At 38.6% G+C, this 15,557-nt stretch overlaps 1 protein-coding gene across 6 annotated transcripts in view; it reads left to right on the top strand.

Moving 5' to 3' along the window:
• The window catches only part of syt14a (synaptotagmin XIVa), a 47,337-nt gene extending 31,985 nt beyond the window's left edge, over positions 1–15,352 (top strand). For 4 of the 6 annotated variants that reach the window (XM_044167051.1, XM_044167049.1, XM_044167047.1 and 1 more), the window contains 5 exons: positions 2,642–2,913; positions 2,997–3,446; positions 6,030–6,219; positions 7,055–7,132; positions 10,227–15,352. In XM_044167051.1, the coding sequence (XP_044022986.1) occupies positions 2,642–2,913; positions 2,997–3,446; positions 6,030–6,219; positions 7,055–7,132; positions 10,227–10,540 (1,304 nt within the window). In that variant the 3' untranslated portion in view covers positions 10,541–15,352. The remainder of the gene's footprint in view (positions 1–2,641; positions 2,914–2,996; positions 3,447–6,029; positions 6,220–7,054; positions 7,133–10,226) is intronic. The other 2 variants (XM_044167048.1, XM_044167050.1) reach the window with 2 other exon arrangements.
• Positions 15,353–15,557: the final 205 nt, after the last annotated feature.

Raw genomic sequence — 15,557 nt, 5'->3', positions numbered from 1 at the left:
TAGAGGCCTTTTGCCTAAAGGGATTGGAGCCTTCACTGCTTGCATTATTGATAGCTACTGATTGATAGTTATGATGTTGAATTGGTGCTTTGTGAAATCTTGACTTACTGTCGTGTAAAACTACAAGGTCAGATGTGTTTCCCCCTCCATAGCCATGGAAAGGATAATAAAGTGCTGTTCTGCTCATTTGTAACCTAAGATATTTGTATCTGAGTTTCACAGTCAAGTTTTACAAAGCACAAACTGTTTCCCCACTTACAGAGGTGCAAGAAGGCAAAACAAGGCGACTGCCAGTACAGAGGGGATGAAACTCTGTGAAGGAAGGCTGGGTTAGACAAGAGGAGGAATGGTAACCATCCCAATTAGTGGGCTGGAAAAAAGAGTAGTGCTTTTACACAGCAGCTTCCATCAAATCAACCGCCCCCGGCTCAGCAGGAAAAAAGCTGCTCAAAATGGATTTGCTCCTTTTATCAAGCCCTCCATGACACTTAGTTAAGACTTCTTTGCCTCCATCCTGCCACTGTTATGTGCCACTTTGAGGTGGTGTCTCACTGATATTATTAAGAGTGAAAGTTTCAAGAACTTGGGAGAAAGCTGGAATTACGTCATCATAGTGTTGGCTTTTTCCAAAAGTTAAGAGACAGAAAAAGAAGTGGATTTTTTCCAAAGTTATTTTCTTCTTCATCTTTTGTTTTCTTTCTTTGTTTTCTTCTTTTATTTTTGAAGAGACCGGGGTTTAAAGCACTCTTCGCCAGTGTCCCTATGGGAGTATTAGCATCGGCTGCTCAATTTTTGTGAATCCAAATTGGACAAGGGAGGCAGATTTGAGAATGCAGCTGACAACACTATTCAAGGTTCTTTATAAGTGCCACAGAGACTCTCAGTATAGCCTCATTCTTTACCTTCCAGGCAATTGAATCATTTAGAAAGGTGAGAGGCATCTGTGGCAGATTAAGAAGTATTCAGTTCAGTCCTTTAATGGTGCATACCTGATGTTTTATTTAGTCTGTGCATTCAAAAGATTCCTCTCATAGAGAACATTATGCTCATGCAGATGAGCAGAATAAGTTCCGTTTGTCATAGTGAAAATGAAATCTATGATAAATTGCATACAATAGTATATGACTTAATGATACAGAATTACATGAACCATTTTACCAGAAAATAAGAACCAGAATTATACTTTAGCATTGAGATGCACATACAAATTAAACATTTGCTATAACTTAGAGCCTCAGTATATAAAATACAGTTAGCTAAGACTAGGCAGAACTACATATGCATGTGTATGCCTCAAGTAATGAGTGCTTTACTGTCAGTAAATTTAGCCTTTGCTATGTTGTAATCTAGTGTCCATTCTGTAAACTTATTACAACATGGGTACACATTCTCTCTCCACAGTGCCTCCTGTTAAAGCGCAATGAGATAACTTCTGTTATGAATTGTTTAAATAAAACCAATACTTATCAGCATATGTTGTGAATAATGCTCTAAAACCAAAGATGGGGAGGCTGCTTTTAGCTACAGATCTGGTACAAACTTCCAGAAGATCTTAGATATGTCTCACCTTTAAATCAAAGCTAAAATATACTGTATGTATCTTTAGATCTATTTTTTTTTTGTTGCTTTTCTCAGTTTTTCTTTCAGCCTCTTGTTGTGTTCATGTCCTATGTAAAGCACTTTGAATTACCCTGTGTATAAAATGTGCTTTACAAATAAAATGATCTTGCCTTGCCTACAGTAATACCTGCGGTTGAGGTGTCTACAGCTATGCCAGCAGCTCTGTCGTGCTGTACTTAGGCACACTGTGCTTTGAACCAAATGTAAATGCCAGTATGACATTCCATTGAAAAAAGAGAATGGGAAAGCCGCACACTAATAACTCATTTATTTCCAGTGGTGGAAGAAGTATTCACATCGTTTACATAAGTTAAGTAGCAATACAGTGTAAAAATACTCCTGTATTCAAAGTCTTACTTAGGTAAAAGTACAAAAGTATTAGCATCAAAATATACTTAAAGTAAATAAAACTACTCATTATGCAGAATGGCCCATTTCAGAATCATACATATTATATTACTGGATTATAATGCGAGATGTATTAATGTGTACATCACTTTAACGTTGCAGCTGATAAAGGTGGGGCTAATTTTAATTTCTTCATATACTGCTGGGTAGCTATCATAATATATCATAATTTATTAGTTGATTTATATTATGTACGTGTAATCTAAATCTGCAAAGTAACTAGTAACTAAAGCTGCCAAATAAATGTAGTGGTAAGTAAAAAGTACAATATTTGCCTCCAAAATGTAGTGAAGGAGAAGTAGAAAGTAGCATAAAATCTAAATACTATAGTACAAGTACCTCAAAATTGTGCTTAAGTACAGTACTTGAGTAAGTGTACTGTACTTACATTTCACCACTGTTTATTTCAAGGTAAACAGGAAATTGCCTTCTTTAGGATGAATGAGAATCCTGATCCTAAGAAAGGTTTGCTGAAATGTCGATATTTATACATTGAAATAAAAGCATCAGAGTTATGAGTGTGCAGCTTTACCATTCTGTTTTATTTTATGATACGTATTAATATGCATATTATTGTGATGCTTGATCTCTCTCCTGACTTCCTTCCAACCAGCCAACTGTATCCAGAGGATGAGACGTACACCGCCGCTGGATGAGCTTCAGCCACCTCCTTATCAGGATGAGAACGGCTCTCCAAGGATGTCCTGTACACTGTCGGACCTGGGAGACGCCAAGTGTGATCTATCCCATACCAGTGGCAGTCCCCACCTGTCCTTTGGCAAATGCCCCAGTGAGGGCAGCGATGGCCATGAGACTGAGAGTTACCTCAACAAAGGCTATGAGGAGGATGTACCCAGTGACAGTACAGCTGTCCTCAGCCCAGAGGTAAATACCAGCAATACAAGTTATGACTGGAAATGTATATTGAGGTTTTTATTGCACATTGAACATCTCATTGGTTTCTTTAGGACATGTCAGCTCGTGGATCAGCATCTCAGCTCCCTAAAGGTTATGAACCAGATCCATTTTCAAAATATGGCACTCTGGACGTGGTGTTTGACTACGACTCAGAGGACCAGCAGCTGGCGGTCACCATCATGGCAGTATCGGATCTTCCCTCCTTAAAACGCACCGGCAACATTTCCTGGCAGGTCCACCTAGTGCTGCTGCCCACCAAGAAGCAGAGGGTGAAGACAGGAATCCAGAGAGGCCCGTGCCCAATCTTCACGGAGACCTTCCGCTTTAGCCATGTGGAGTCAGAGATGATCAGCAATTATGCCATTCGATTCCGCCTTTACAGTATGCGGCGGATGAAGAAGGAGAAGGTTCTTGGGGAAAAGGTGTTCTACCTCACCAAGCTCAACCTTGAGGGCAAAATGTCTGTGCCAGTCATATTAGACCCATGCTGTGCTCTCCCGGTAAGTAGGATCAAAGCAGGTGTTGGCTTGAAAGGGCTCTCTTAACACCTTGCTAATTGCTCCGCTACTTTGATTGATCTTTCATGTGATTGGATAACATTTTCAGAATGAGATTATATTTTGCATCTTGAGAGAATCTAAAGATCTCGTTTTACAAAGCAGTTACTTCTGTTCACCTTGTTGGTTTAAAGTGTCTGAGGAATGGATGGGTGGTGTGACACTTCCTCCATTTCACATCAGGCAATAAAACAACAATCACTTCAGTTGTGGTTGTTTGTTTTCCTTTTGCTAGCATTTAAAATGTTACAGCAATTTAAATAGATTTCAGATTTCAAAGAGGAAACGCCGCTAAGCAGTTGAGGCATAACTCAAACCACAAGGGTCCATGAACATATTCTACAAGGAATGTGTCATATACAGTATTAGTTTACTTGCCTTTTATTGATTCTTGCAATAGTATTTTTTACTGCTTTGGCAAAAGAGCAACATATAGTGGTGAAAAATAAGTACACATTTCCAGGGAAATTGATCTTTTTCAGGTTGTAAAGCCTGTCTAGCTTTGGATTTCTCCACATTTTGAAGCATGGTACATGGGGCTAAGAACGAGTCTGGAGGGTGGTGTCATTTGTTTTAGTCTTTCCAAAAGCCAAAAAACAAGAGCAAAAGTGTAAGGAATGGAATGTTATCTGCTCCAACGTAAGTTGCAATCATTAGCATTCCCATGCTAACTGTCTTACCACCTTCAGTACTAACTGCACATTACTTCCAAAGTCAAGGAGCACATTATTAGCTCTCTGAATTAGTTTGTCTGGTTACAGGTTACCTCATAAAAGCCCTGTTCACGACTAGCACATCCACTGTAGTATTTCTCCACTGTGTAGAAACAGGTTCGTGTTAGAGTCTGTCCCCCCCCCCCAAATAGGGAATGGGAATGTGACGTCATCAACATCAAGTCGACCATTTTTGGAGGATACCAACCGTCAGTATACAGTCAGCTGACAGGTGTAGGTGCAAACGCCAAACACCAGATAGGCACCAACATCAGTGACTGTAATAGGTGGCAAGCTGTCAAGGTCCTTTGACTGTTCTGTCTCCTAATTTGTAAGGATCGATATTGTTAACTTTTGTAATATAGTGCTCTTTTGCCTCTGTCGAGAGCTTCTCTTTAGATGGGCATTTGTCTTTTGCGTGTACTTTATACATTTCTGATGATGAACGACTGACAGATGATGCATGACAAATAGCCGGTGACAGTGACAGATAATGACAGCTACCAAATTTCCTTCTGAGGCGGGGCGCCTCCCTATACAGTATTTTCCATACGTTAGGTTATAGGCGTTGCAGAGATAACAGCTTGAGGTTAGGTTAGGTTGAGCAGTAGGCGATTTGAAGGGGGATGAGGGGGGAAACCATCTCCATTGTTAGCAAAATGGCCAAAATCCGTCCCCCTTGTTAACCTGCTCAAACAATGCTCTGCTTTTTCTTGTAGTGTAAGAGTCTGTCCATTATTAATTAGAAGCTCTGTTGCCACTGTCTACTTTTCTCTTTTTAGAGCACGCCATGTGACTCATCTCTATTCTCTCTGTGTGTGCACGTCACTCACTGACTCGACTCGTGGGCTGCTAAACCAGTGCTGTAAAGACTAGAAAAGCTTAAGTAGAAGCGCTCTGTCAAAATGTAATAATTCTCAACAAATTATCGATATTCTCTACTGCAGACGGGGGGAAAGAGAAAGGGTGGCAGCAGCATGCCAGAGGCCGGGTCAGAAATGAACAGAGTTTGGAGCAAAAGTGCCCTTGCTCATAAAGTTTTTTTTTTTTTCAAATAAAACAAATATTTGTGCAGCAAATTGAGTGTTTATTTGACAATATAGCGTAATAATTAAACATTGTTTCAGAGTGCCCCTAAAAATCAGTTCAAGGGGCAAAAAATAGGCTATCTTCTGTAAAAAAAAACCAAAAAGGAACAAGGGGTTGAGGTTGAGGTCAAGCATTGCAGAAAATGGTTTGTTGGGGTTAGATATAAGTTTGGGCTCAAGTTAAGGTGAGGGGGAAACACAAATTGGCGGGAAAAGAGATTTCGACACAACACTGGAGTTAGCGTTTTTAACCAACTCATGAAGCTAACATTAGCTTTGCTAGCTAGCTATAGCTGATGAAATCTTTCAGACTTAAAAATCGACGGCTGCCTGCTAGAAAGCCTGCTTTTGTCGACATCTGTCTGAAATCATGATCCATTGTTTTTAAAAATTACTTTGAATTTCGAGCGGTTAACCTCCCCCCGTTTTTATTGTAAACTCCATATGTGCTGTGCGAGAATGGAAAGCTTGACAGGTGTAGCAACACTAACTCGGGGCAGGGCTTAGCGAACAGTCGATTGCCAGAGGTAGCTAAGTACTGTGTCATCAGAATTAGAATGGATTTGTACACTGGGTTTTGCTAATATTGATAGTGTTAGAAACTAAAGTAATAATAGGAAAGAATGAACATAAATCTTCTTGATATTGAAATATGGGTACATTGCTTGTGATTTTTGTTGTACATACCAGTGAGCAATTTTCTGAATGTCTGCAAACATTTTCAGGGTGGTGAATCCCAGGTCAGTCTCTCAGATATGACATGCAGTGAAAGCGCCTCATCATTCCAGTCAGTCAGTCAGACTTCCACACCAGAGATCCTCGTGGGCCTGGTGTACAACGCCACAACAGGACGTCTCTCTGTGGAGATCATCAAAGGCATCCATTTCAAAAACCTGGCTGCCAACAAGCCACCCAGTAAGTACTCTAAAAGGTTTTATTTCAGTCATTTGCCAAAAGAGCAGTGAACAGTGTAAACTATTTTTTGACCTGTTTCAGAAGGGAAAAGAACAAGTTGAGCCTGTGCATAGGGATTTATGTTTAGGCAACCTTACACAATATGTAACTTGTGATAATAACAACGCCACTTTAATGGCCAATGATATTGTTTTACATTTGTTTCTACATCAAACTTCAATCAAAATGTGTAGTTTTTGTTTGACATTTTTTTTGTCTTTTACAGTTTAGCAAGCCATACAGGCCACCAACTTGTTTTTTGTTAGCATTTTAAGTCATCATATAGTATATTGTCAGTATACAACTCATTCATTCACCTTAAATTAGTATAAATTGTAAATGCCACTTGCACACTTATAGAAAACAAGGAGCTTGAATGATTCTTAGAAAAATATGGGATCAAAACTGACGGAAAAGACCTTTATTAAACATATATGTGAAATAAATGCTATTTGCCCTAATGTATCCAACTAGGACTGAGCCAGAGATAAAATATGCACAGCTTATAACTTCTCCAAATGAGAGATAGTCCCATCTATCTCAGCTGCACTACCTGCTTTTCAGTTTTCCTCTGGTTTGATCCCTGGTTTCCCTCATTTCCCAGTCAGCCTCCTCAGTCAGTTTCCAGGGATCCGAGCAGCAAGTTCAAACAAAAACTGCCTCTTGTTGAACTTTGTGCAATGTCGTTGGCCTTCTGACCCTGTTTCTCTTTCCTTGTATCTTCTGTTATGTCTCCACCTGAAATTCTCTCACCCTACTACCTTTTTGACATCTTGGTCCGTTGTTTTTCTTACTGCTGTCCAACCCTTGTTGTCAGATGGGCTGTTCTGTTGTCTAAAACACTTGATAGGTGGACAGGTTTATATTATCAGAGGTGAGTCTCTGTCCCTGCCGCAAAGTGAGGCACTATCGATGTTGAATTCTACTATCTTAGTATTCTATACTATCTTCATGGATGCAGTTAATCAAACATAAAGCATTTTCCATTGGTCAGCATTTGTAATTTACATTTTTCACTGTTATAACTATATTTTTTACTGGGTTTACCTGGTTTCTATGATAAATATCTGTAAAACATTTTTCACAAGAAATTGTTGGAAAAATTAATGATTTATTAATGACAACCAATTTACAAATGTTTTTACAAGCACAAGAGCCATTGCTAAAAGTGTGTCTAACTCTGATTTGTTTATTTTACCTAAAGCAACAGTTCAACATGTTGGGAAATAAGCATATTCACTTTCTTGCTGACAGTTAGATGAGAAGATCAATTCTACTTTCATGTCTTTACAGTAAATATGAAGCTACAGCCAGTAGCCGGCTACGTTAGCTTAGCATAAAGACTCGAAACAAGAGGAAACAGCTAGCCTGGCTCTGTCTGAAGGTAACAAAATCCCTCCGCTCCATGTCCACTGATTGCCTGGCTGTTACTGCGCCTACAAACAAATGAGAGCTAACATGTTAATTAGTGAGCTTTGGAGTGTAAGGGTGGGCGGATATTGTTAACTTCAGACAGGGCCTGGCTAGCTGTTACCCCTGTTTCCAGTCTTTATGCTAAGCTAAGTTAACGGTCTCTTGGCTGCAACTTCATATTTAGTGGATTTATCAATCTTCTCATTCAACTTTCAGCAAAAAGCGAATGGCTTGTTTCCCAAGAATAAAATCTGGTACAAAATCAAAATTACTTGTATAAAGGGGTGCTAGCAATTACTTCACATTTACATTTTCATACTCCTTCACACACACTTTCCAACACTTATCCATGAAGATAGCTGCTTGCTGTAAACCTTGTTCCCTTCATTTTTGAATTGTACGTCTTATAATGAATGCAGCCCTGTAACCACTCTCCATTACCTGTGTCTTGTGTTTGTGCCCGTGATGCCTGGAAGTCTTTCATGATTTCACTGAGAAGCAACACTTTTCATGCTACAGTAACTCAATCCGATTTGCTTGGTGGCTGATGGCCAGCTAGAAGGAAATGCTGTGCGTCACTGACTGCTGGCTTTATCCAAACAGTACACTTTGGCATGCTTTGGGTGTAATTTTACATTTTTCAGTTCTGCTTACAGCACATGAAACAAAAACAGGATTTTTGTGATAGAGTAGAGCATAAATATTCATCTAAAAGACACACTGTACTGCCCTCCCATTAATTACTGTCTTCCTTGTATTCATGAATGTCTGTAACTAATGACTAGCTGCCAAATCTTTAGATTGTTTGTGCTTTCCTGAATAGCATATCCACATCTTCACATTACATTTAGAAAATAGTCACATCTGGTAACACTGGAAAAAAAAAATCTTTGTGCAAAATCCTTATGAAGGCCTTGATTGACTTTGTGCGTCTTACAAAGTGGAAAGAGCACGGTGAAAGATGCAGAGCAATTTCGAAGCTCCTTTTCTATCACCTCAAAACAGTACCAAGCCGACAAGTCAAGTTAATCATCAGTCGCAGCCCCTCTCATTCAACAACAATACCAAAGAGCCATGCATCACTGCTACTGACCACTTAAGACATCCACAGCTCTACAGAGCCCATTCAGCAGCAGTCAAAAAAGAAATCAAGGCTATTTTTTTCACTGTGCTTTTATGTCAAAGAGAGCAACTGAATGTGTGATTCGAGGCGGTGAGCTAGGCGTTGGAAGGCAGCTGGCACTCGACAGCATGAAAGCCTCTGCAATTCATTCCTTATACTTCCCCTTAGACAGGAGCATAATACACAGCATTATTATGGAGTATGGTTGTAGACGAGGGGCGAAACACTCTCAAAGACCCATTGTGATTGCCAGTCTTGCCTAGTTTACTTTCAGCTGGATTTGTGGCTTCAGTTTATATCATGATTTCAGCATGGAAATGAGGGGTGAATAAGGAAAGCGTGAATGCTGAATCACTTGATAATGGCATATGGATAATGGTTTTTCCTTTTCCTTTTTCCTCTTTGGGGTTAAATGAATGAGATTTATTGTGAATTATTTTTTTGGAATATGCACTGATTTACAATAAAATAGAAGGGAATGAGCTGACGGGGGGGAGCAGGAAATGTCACACAGATCAAGATGATCAGTAACATAACTGCTCTGTACTAGATGTAAATGCTTGAATACTGCTAATGTCAAACATGTCCAAAGATTATGATCTCTGTTTGTTTTACTGTAAGGATCTTGAGGTAGATTTCTTTCTTCGTGTGTCATCTGAAAGGTTAATGCCATTGTCATGGCGTGTTAGAATTTTGCACCAGTCACTTAGTATATGTTTTTTCTCATTTGTTTGCAGCAGGCATGCATCTCCTCCAAAATATGTGACTCACGTTTTGGACAGAGCACGTTTTGGGACACTGCTGTAGGCTCTAAAAGTCTGTGCACATGTCATGTCACGACACTGACATTATGTCAAAGTCAGAGAAAATAATAGCAGCTCCTGGAGGGCTGATGAAGAACATTCATCTGTTTTAGAAGAGGCTCCTCATCTTCTGAGCACAGGCAGACGTATTGCTAACTTTTTCTAGTCCATTTGTATCTTCGTTATCCCCTACTTTAGGTTAGACATGCAGTAGTTGCATAGCAACAAGATTGAAGTAACGCTCCTTGCACCCTTTTAGTTCTCGCTCTCTCTTATCAGCAACACTCACAGCTGCGCTTTGTGTTGGATCAGGAGAAAACCGCATCCTATGTGGTCATGATCTTATACATCAACTGCAGTGACATTATTACAAGAACAAATGCTTTGTGGGGAAAATGTGTCATACTTTGCTGCAGAGGAAACACAGCTGCAGCAGGTAGTAATGCTTCAGTTCAAAGAGAATACACTGGAAGAACAAGGATTTTGCACAAATGATCCATTACTCAAGTCAGGTGCCTGATTTTTAACCATTAGAAAATACCTTTAAAATTGTAGTATTGTAAACCATACATTTAAAACTATTTCTAAAGGTTTACATCCCCACTAACTGTCTTCTCCTTCTTGCTCAGATACATATGTTAAGCTGACCTTACTGAACTCCATGGGCCACGAGATGTCCAAGTGTAAGACATCCATCTGTCGAGGTCAGCCCAACCCAATCTACAAAGAGACGTTTGTCTTCCAGGTAGCTCTTTTCCAGCTGTCGGACGTCACGCTCATCCTCTCCGTCTACAACAAGCGCAGCATGAAGCGTAAGGAGATGATTGGCTGGATTTCGCTCGGCCTCAACAGCTCCGGAGAGGAGGAGCTCACCCACTGGACTCAGATGAAGGAGTCTAAAGGACAGCAGGTTTGCCGCTGGCACAGTTTGTTGGAGTCCTAACAACAAGAGAACAGCAAGTGAAGGATGTGCGTGAGGGTAACTGAACAGAGCATTGTCATCCTAGACGGGGAGAGAATTGAACAAGTTCAGCTGGGATAGAGGAATATAACAGACGTCCAGGGAACCAGGGTCAGTGGTGATGAAGAAAAAGGAACAGAACAATATGTGTCTGCACTCAGAGTTGTTTAGCTTGTCATAGCATAAGCATTTTCATGGCACTGTAAAATCACTGATAGCCACTGATGAATCCTACGGCTAGTAATGTGATGTCATTTTTTTCATGGATTGCCTTGTAATGGCCTTTAAGTTTCTGTAGATGGCACTCTGTTTTTGTCTGTGGTACTGGTTGAGCTGGGACCTGTTCCAAGAAGCAGGTTCTGGATTACATTTTTGAGTAAATTATTGTCTTGATAATTTTTTGTATGCACACCTCCAGCTCAAACAACTGACGTCAGGATTATTCTTAATCTTATCAGTTTACAACTCTTGTAGAAGGCCCCGGAAACATGGCCCCCCTCTTTTGTTTTTCTGCCTGTGTACTGTACAACAAGTTTATGTCATGAATTTAAGGGTTGACCAAGAAAACAGTTTTAGAAGCCAGAACAGGACATGCATGGCCACTTTTCACATCAGTAGTAGTTAGTTATTTTCTACTTTGTTATGGACTTTGCATCACCATTGTTAAAGGCCTTGAAAATCTATTTTCTCAGTCACTTTCTTACTATGAGCAGTGTGGTCCCACATGAACACAACATTTTCAAGTTAGACAAGTTAGAACAGTTTTGGTTATTTCTCACGAGAGATTTCTATATTTGTGTTCTTGCTCCTTGTTTTTTTCACTGGTTTCAAGTGGGCGGGGCTTAATTGGAAGGTGATGTCATGTATTACAGAGCACCAGTCAGAGTTTAGCAACATTTGAATCAAAATCTGATGACAGTTGTGGGATTGTTTGCTTATGTTACCTCAAACGAACTACACCCACGCAGTCCTAAGGAAGCAGATTAGCAGAGTTTTTGAGTGGCTAACTTCTTTTTCCGCTGTTTGATTGTTGCTTAGTCATTTATTAATGAATATTTAATGTTGTAGAAGTAGTACTTTGAAACCAAGTTTTCAGGGACTTCAGCAATTTTCAAGGTATGAGAAACCGCACAAGTAAACAGGGCAACACCCAATGCCATGCTATGCCCACAACATCAGTGTACTTTTACTGTACTACTTAGTGCTTAAGTTTGAGTTTTCTCCAAATGTCTGTTGTTTAAGCCAGAGGTGTGGCTACATGAAGCTACCGTCACTGCTCATGCTAGCTACCCTGTTCGTCATGTATTAATCACATTCAAATCATTGTTTTTGGGCTAGAAACATAAAACGCACCACTTCTTCCATCCAGGGAAGACATTAGTGAAACAAATTTTATAAATGAGTATGGATAAAATTGAAAATGTTGTAAATGTTGATGATTATTACTTTGCCAAACCTTAATTCGCCTCATCTCAGTCTGTCTTCTGCAAATTCACAGCAATTATCTGTTGCATTCAAACGTGTGCAAGACTCTCTGGGGACAGGGGCATGTTGAATGATATTTTAAAGGCCTAGGAAGCGGTGGCCATTTTGGATAGGTTTCCAGAGAACTAATGAAGAATTAATTTGGAGACTTGAGCTGAATTACTACACTTTCATGAATCCCTCTCAGTCGACACTGCCGAAGCAAAACATCTCACCATTGTCTGAACCTCAACTTAAGTAAACACAAGAACAACTAAATAATTTTAGACATTTTTGTCAGGCAAATAACATTTATGACATATAACCTGACATCAGGAAGTGTCACGGTCGATGCTGGGATGAAGTTAGTAGTGATCTCTGCAAAGAAATAAGCATTTGACATTGTTTTATTTTTGGAAAACACCAGTGTGTGGAAGCACTGACAGACTGAGACATGTTATATATAGAAAAGCGTAGTAGTTACTGCGGTGGTTGTGTGATCTTGGGTTGCCATCCCACTATTCAAAAGTCACAGAATGTCACAGAAATAAATACAAAGACATTTAATACACTTCTTTATGGGTATCTCTTAAATAAAAATAACTTCATAACACATCACAGCAGTAAAGCTAACAGGTGAGAAGAAAATGTACCTGTTATTCTCTTTTACCTGCTCTGGTGCTATTAAGTGTTGTGGCTGCACACACAGAATCCCTTGCCTTATGGTTTAGTCAGTTTATACATTTCTTTTTAAGTGGACCCAGTACAAAAACAGACACAGGCACACCCTCAGAGCACACAGACCTGCATCCATAATTACTGAAAGCACACACAGCACAGCTAAGCCTCACCGAAGGGAATTTAAACTTTAAGTAATGTTTTTATAGGAGCCACAGTGTGCACTGACAAACTTGCAGAATGTCTACAGACCAATGGGTTGTATTTATAGCTACTTTCTCACTTAATTTCATTTACAGACAACATAAAATACATATACTCTTTACTGTGCCTGTGGTTGTGGTGAAAGCTAGCTTTGTGCAGTGTGTACCAAGTGGACGTGTGTGTGTGTGTGTGTGTGTTGACTGGAAAGGTACAGTAAAGGGGGCGTGGGGGGCTGTGATATATAGTTGTTGCATTTTCTTTTTGGGTGTGACAGTTTCTGAATTTAATCACCAGTATTTAGAACAAAGTAACCCACTTCTTGATTGTCTGCCATAAACTTTATATACAGTAAATGTTTTCTTATCTATTTTTGTATCAATAATGGGGATGAAATCGCGTCAGGACAGTTAAATAGTGATTCTAATATTAACCCAATACTATTCTGGATTGCTACTATTGCTTATTCCGTTATTTCACTTTATGTTTTAGAGGAGAAAGTAACACAGTTATGTCTTATAGCTCTGGTCCTCTCTACATTCCCTTCTCTAAAACCAGAAAGGGATGTGACGGAGACCTGCAGAGATCATCTCTAAACAATCTGTCAATACTTTTCAGTTTTGATGCTTTTTAACAGTGTGAAACAAAAGCACAGCCTTTACAGCACAACAGTGAAACACACCATGTAAAAGATAGCTTGACAGTAGCTCACTTGTAAATGTAGGGATACATACATATAATTTGAATCCAAAATTGCCTGCTAAAAGTAAAAATCCACTATCCACCAATATTTGTTTTTTGATCAACCTGGATCCTTTGATTTGACTTTAGTAAATTAATTCGTATGTCTTGGCATTCGACAACATACAGAAAAAGGGGTGAGATCTTGTTGAATCAACAGAATGTGTGCAGGAATATAAATAGCTGTGTGATCTTTTATCAGTGGGTGTCTGATGGCAGTCATGCTCATTAGTCAAGACAATATTAACAGTGAAGAAGTTAGTTTTTGTGCATCTTGGATTCTACCTGGATGATGAACATTAGTGACAGTAAAGTTCTTCAGCAACTCTTTACAGAAATAAATTATGGCAGAAAGAATTAGCAACTGAAAATTGAAAATGTATTTCAAATATACACTCACACTTTCCTGAGAGCACCACACATCCTACAGTTATTATCAGTGTGATTAATGTGCCACTTATTTTTTTAATGTTAAAACTAGGTCTTGCTATCCACCTACGGAAGCAAAGAAAGGCCAAAAGGATTTTAATCTAGCAAGAAATGGAATACCTAGATGTGAAATGTATCCATTACATAATTTGAATACTGCTGAATTCATAGCTTTGAAACATTTTATTTTGAAAACCACCTATCTGAATTTATGTGGTTTAAAATTTAAATTATTTACAGGATAATTTCAAGTTGAAAGAGAAGTTCAGATGAGCAACTGGAAACCACGGACACTTGAATTTTCTATTTGAATTTGTGAACATGGAAAAAAAAGACAAGTGAAATTCAAACCACATAAATCAAGACGTAATTTACTTAATTTCACTGCTATAAATTCAGTGGTATTTAATTTTCGACATTAAGTATTCAGTAGTGGTTCATTTTCACAATAAGGTACTCATTAACTATGGAAGCCTTTAGGGGACTATATAACAATGATAATGTAAACTTGAAATGTAATTCCACAATAGCATTGCAATTTCCCACAAATGTATGTGTTATTTGAGTAAAAATTCAAATTTAATATGCAATAATCCAATTTTCATTTTCACATACTCGTATGAGTGTTCTATGACCATATTAAAATGAAAATGGAAAACCTGTTTGACATATAATTTTCACATTATTCAAATGTTAATTCAAATTTGAAAATTAAAATGCAATATAAATTATGTAACCTGATTTTCCATTTATTCCAGCAATATTTAAGTCAAAATGAAAATGCACCCTATAGGCTTCCATAAGCAGCTTTTAAAATTCATATTATTATGACCTTGCTTTGTTTCCATACAAACAACACAAAGACCGGGCAGAACAATCTTCTAGCTCATTGTTTTGCCAATCTTTCACAAGATGTGTTCCACTAATAAGGTTTTTAAAACAATATGTTTATGCTTTGCAGTATTGTTTCTTTTACTTTCATTTTCTTGACACGTTTTGAAAAATCTGCTGGTATTTAATGCTAGTTTTAATTGGTGATTTTTTTCTTTTAGTTTGGAAACTACCTATGCCACAGACGGCATTGGTGCCTTACTAGGATTTCACTCAGCAACCTTGTGTCACAGTGTCTTAATGTACTTGTAAATTAACTTTTCTTCTGTACTTCAGGCAAAGTTTGATTTGTAAAATGTCTTACAAATTGATTTATGATAGAGAGAATTTCTATGTGATGATATTATTGTTTAAAAAAGAACAAAAATAAAAAAACATGTTTGTGTTGGAGCAGTTTTTTCTACCACATCTTATCACATCTTTGTGTGTATGTTAACATACTGACATTTACCCTGAAGCAACTACACTAGTGTTGATATGAACAAACATCTACAGTGTTGAGCCCTTTCACAATGAGAGGGTTTGGACTTTTGGTAAGTTTTGAGTTAGATATGTCGGTTACCCCGCATCACCAAAAAACAACCAACAGGTGGAG

The sequence above is a fragment of the Siniperca chuatsi genome, linkage group LG15 (assembly GCF_020085105.1).
Source record: "Siniperca chuatsi isolate FFG_IHB_CAS linkage group LG15, ASM2008510v1, whole genome shotgun sequence".
Classification (NCBI taxonomy): Eukaryota; Metazoa; Chordata; class Actinopteri; order Centrarchiformes; family Sinipercidae; genus Siniperca; species Siniperca chuatsi.
This window is presented reverse-complemented; position numbering and strand designations above follow the sequence as displayed.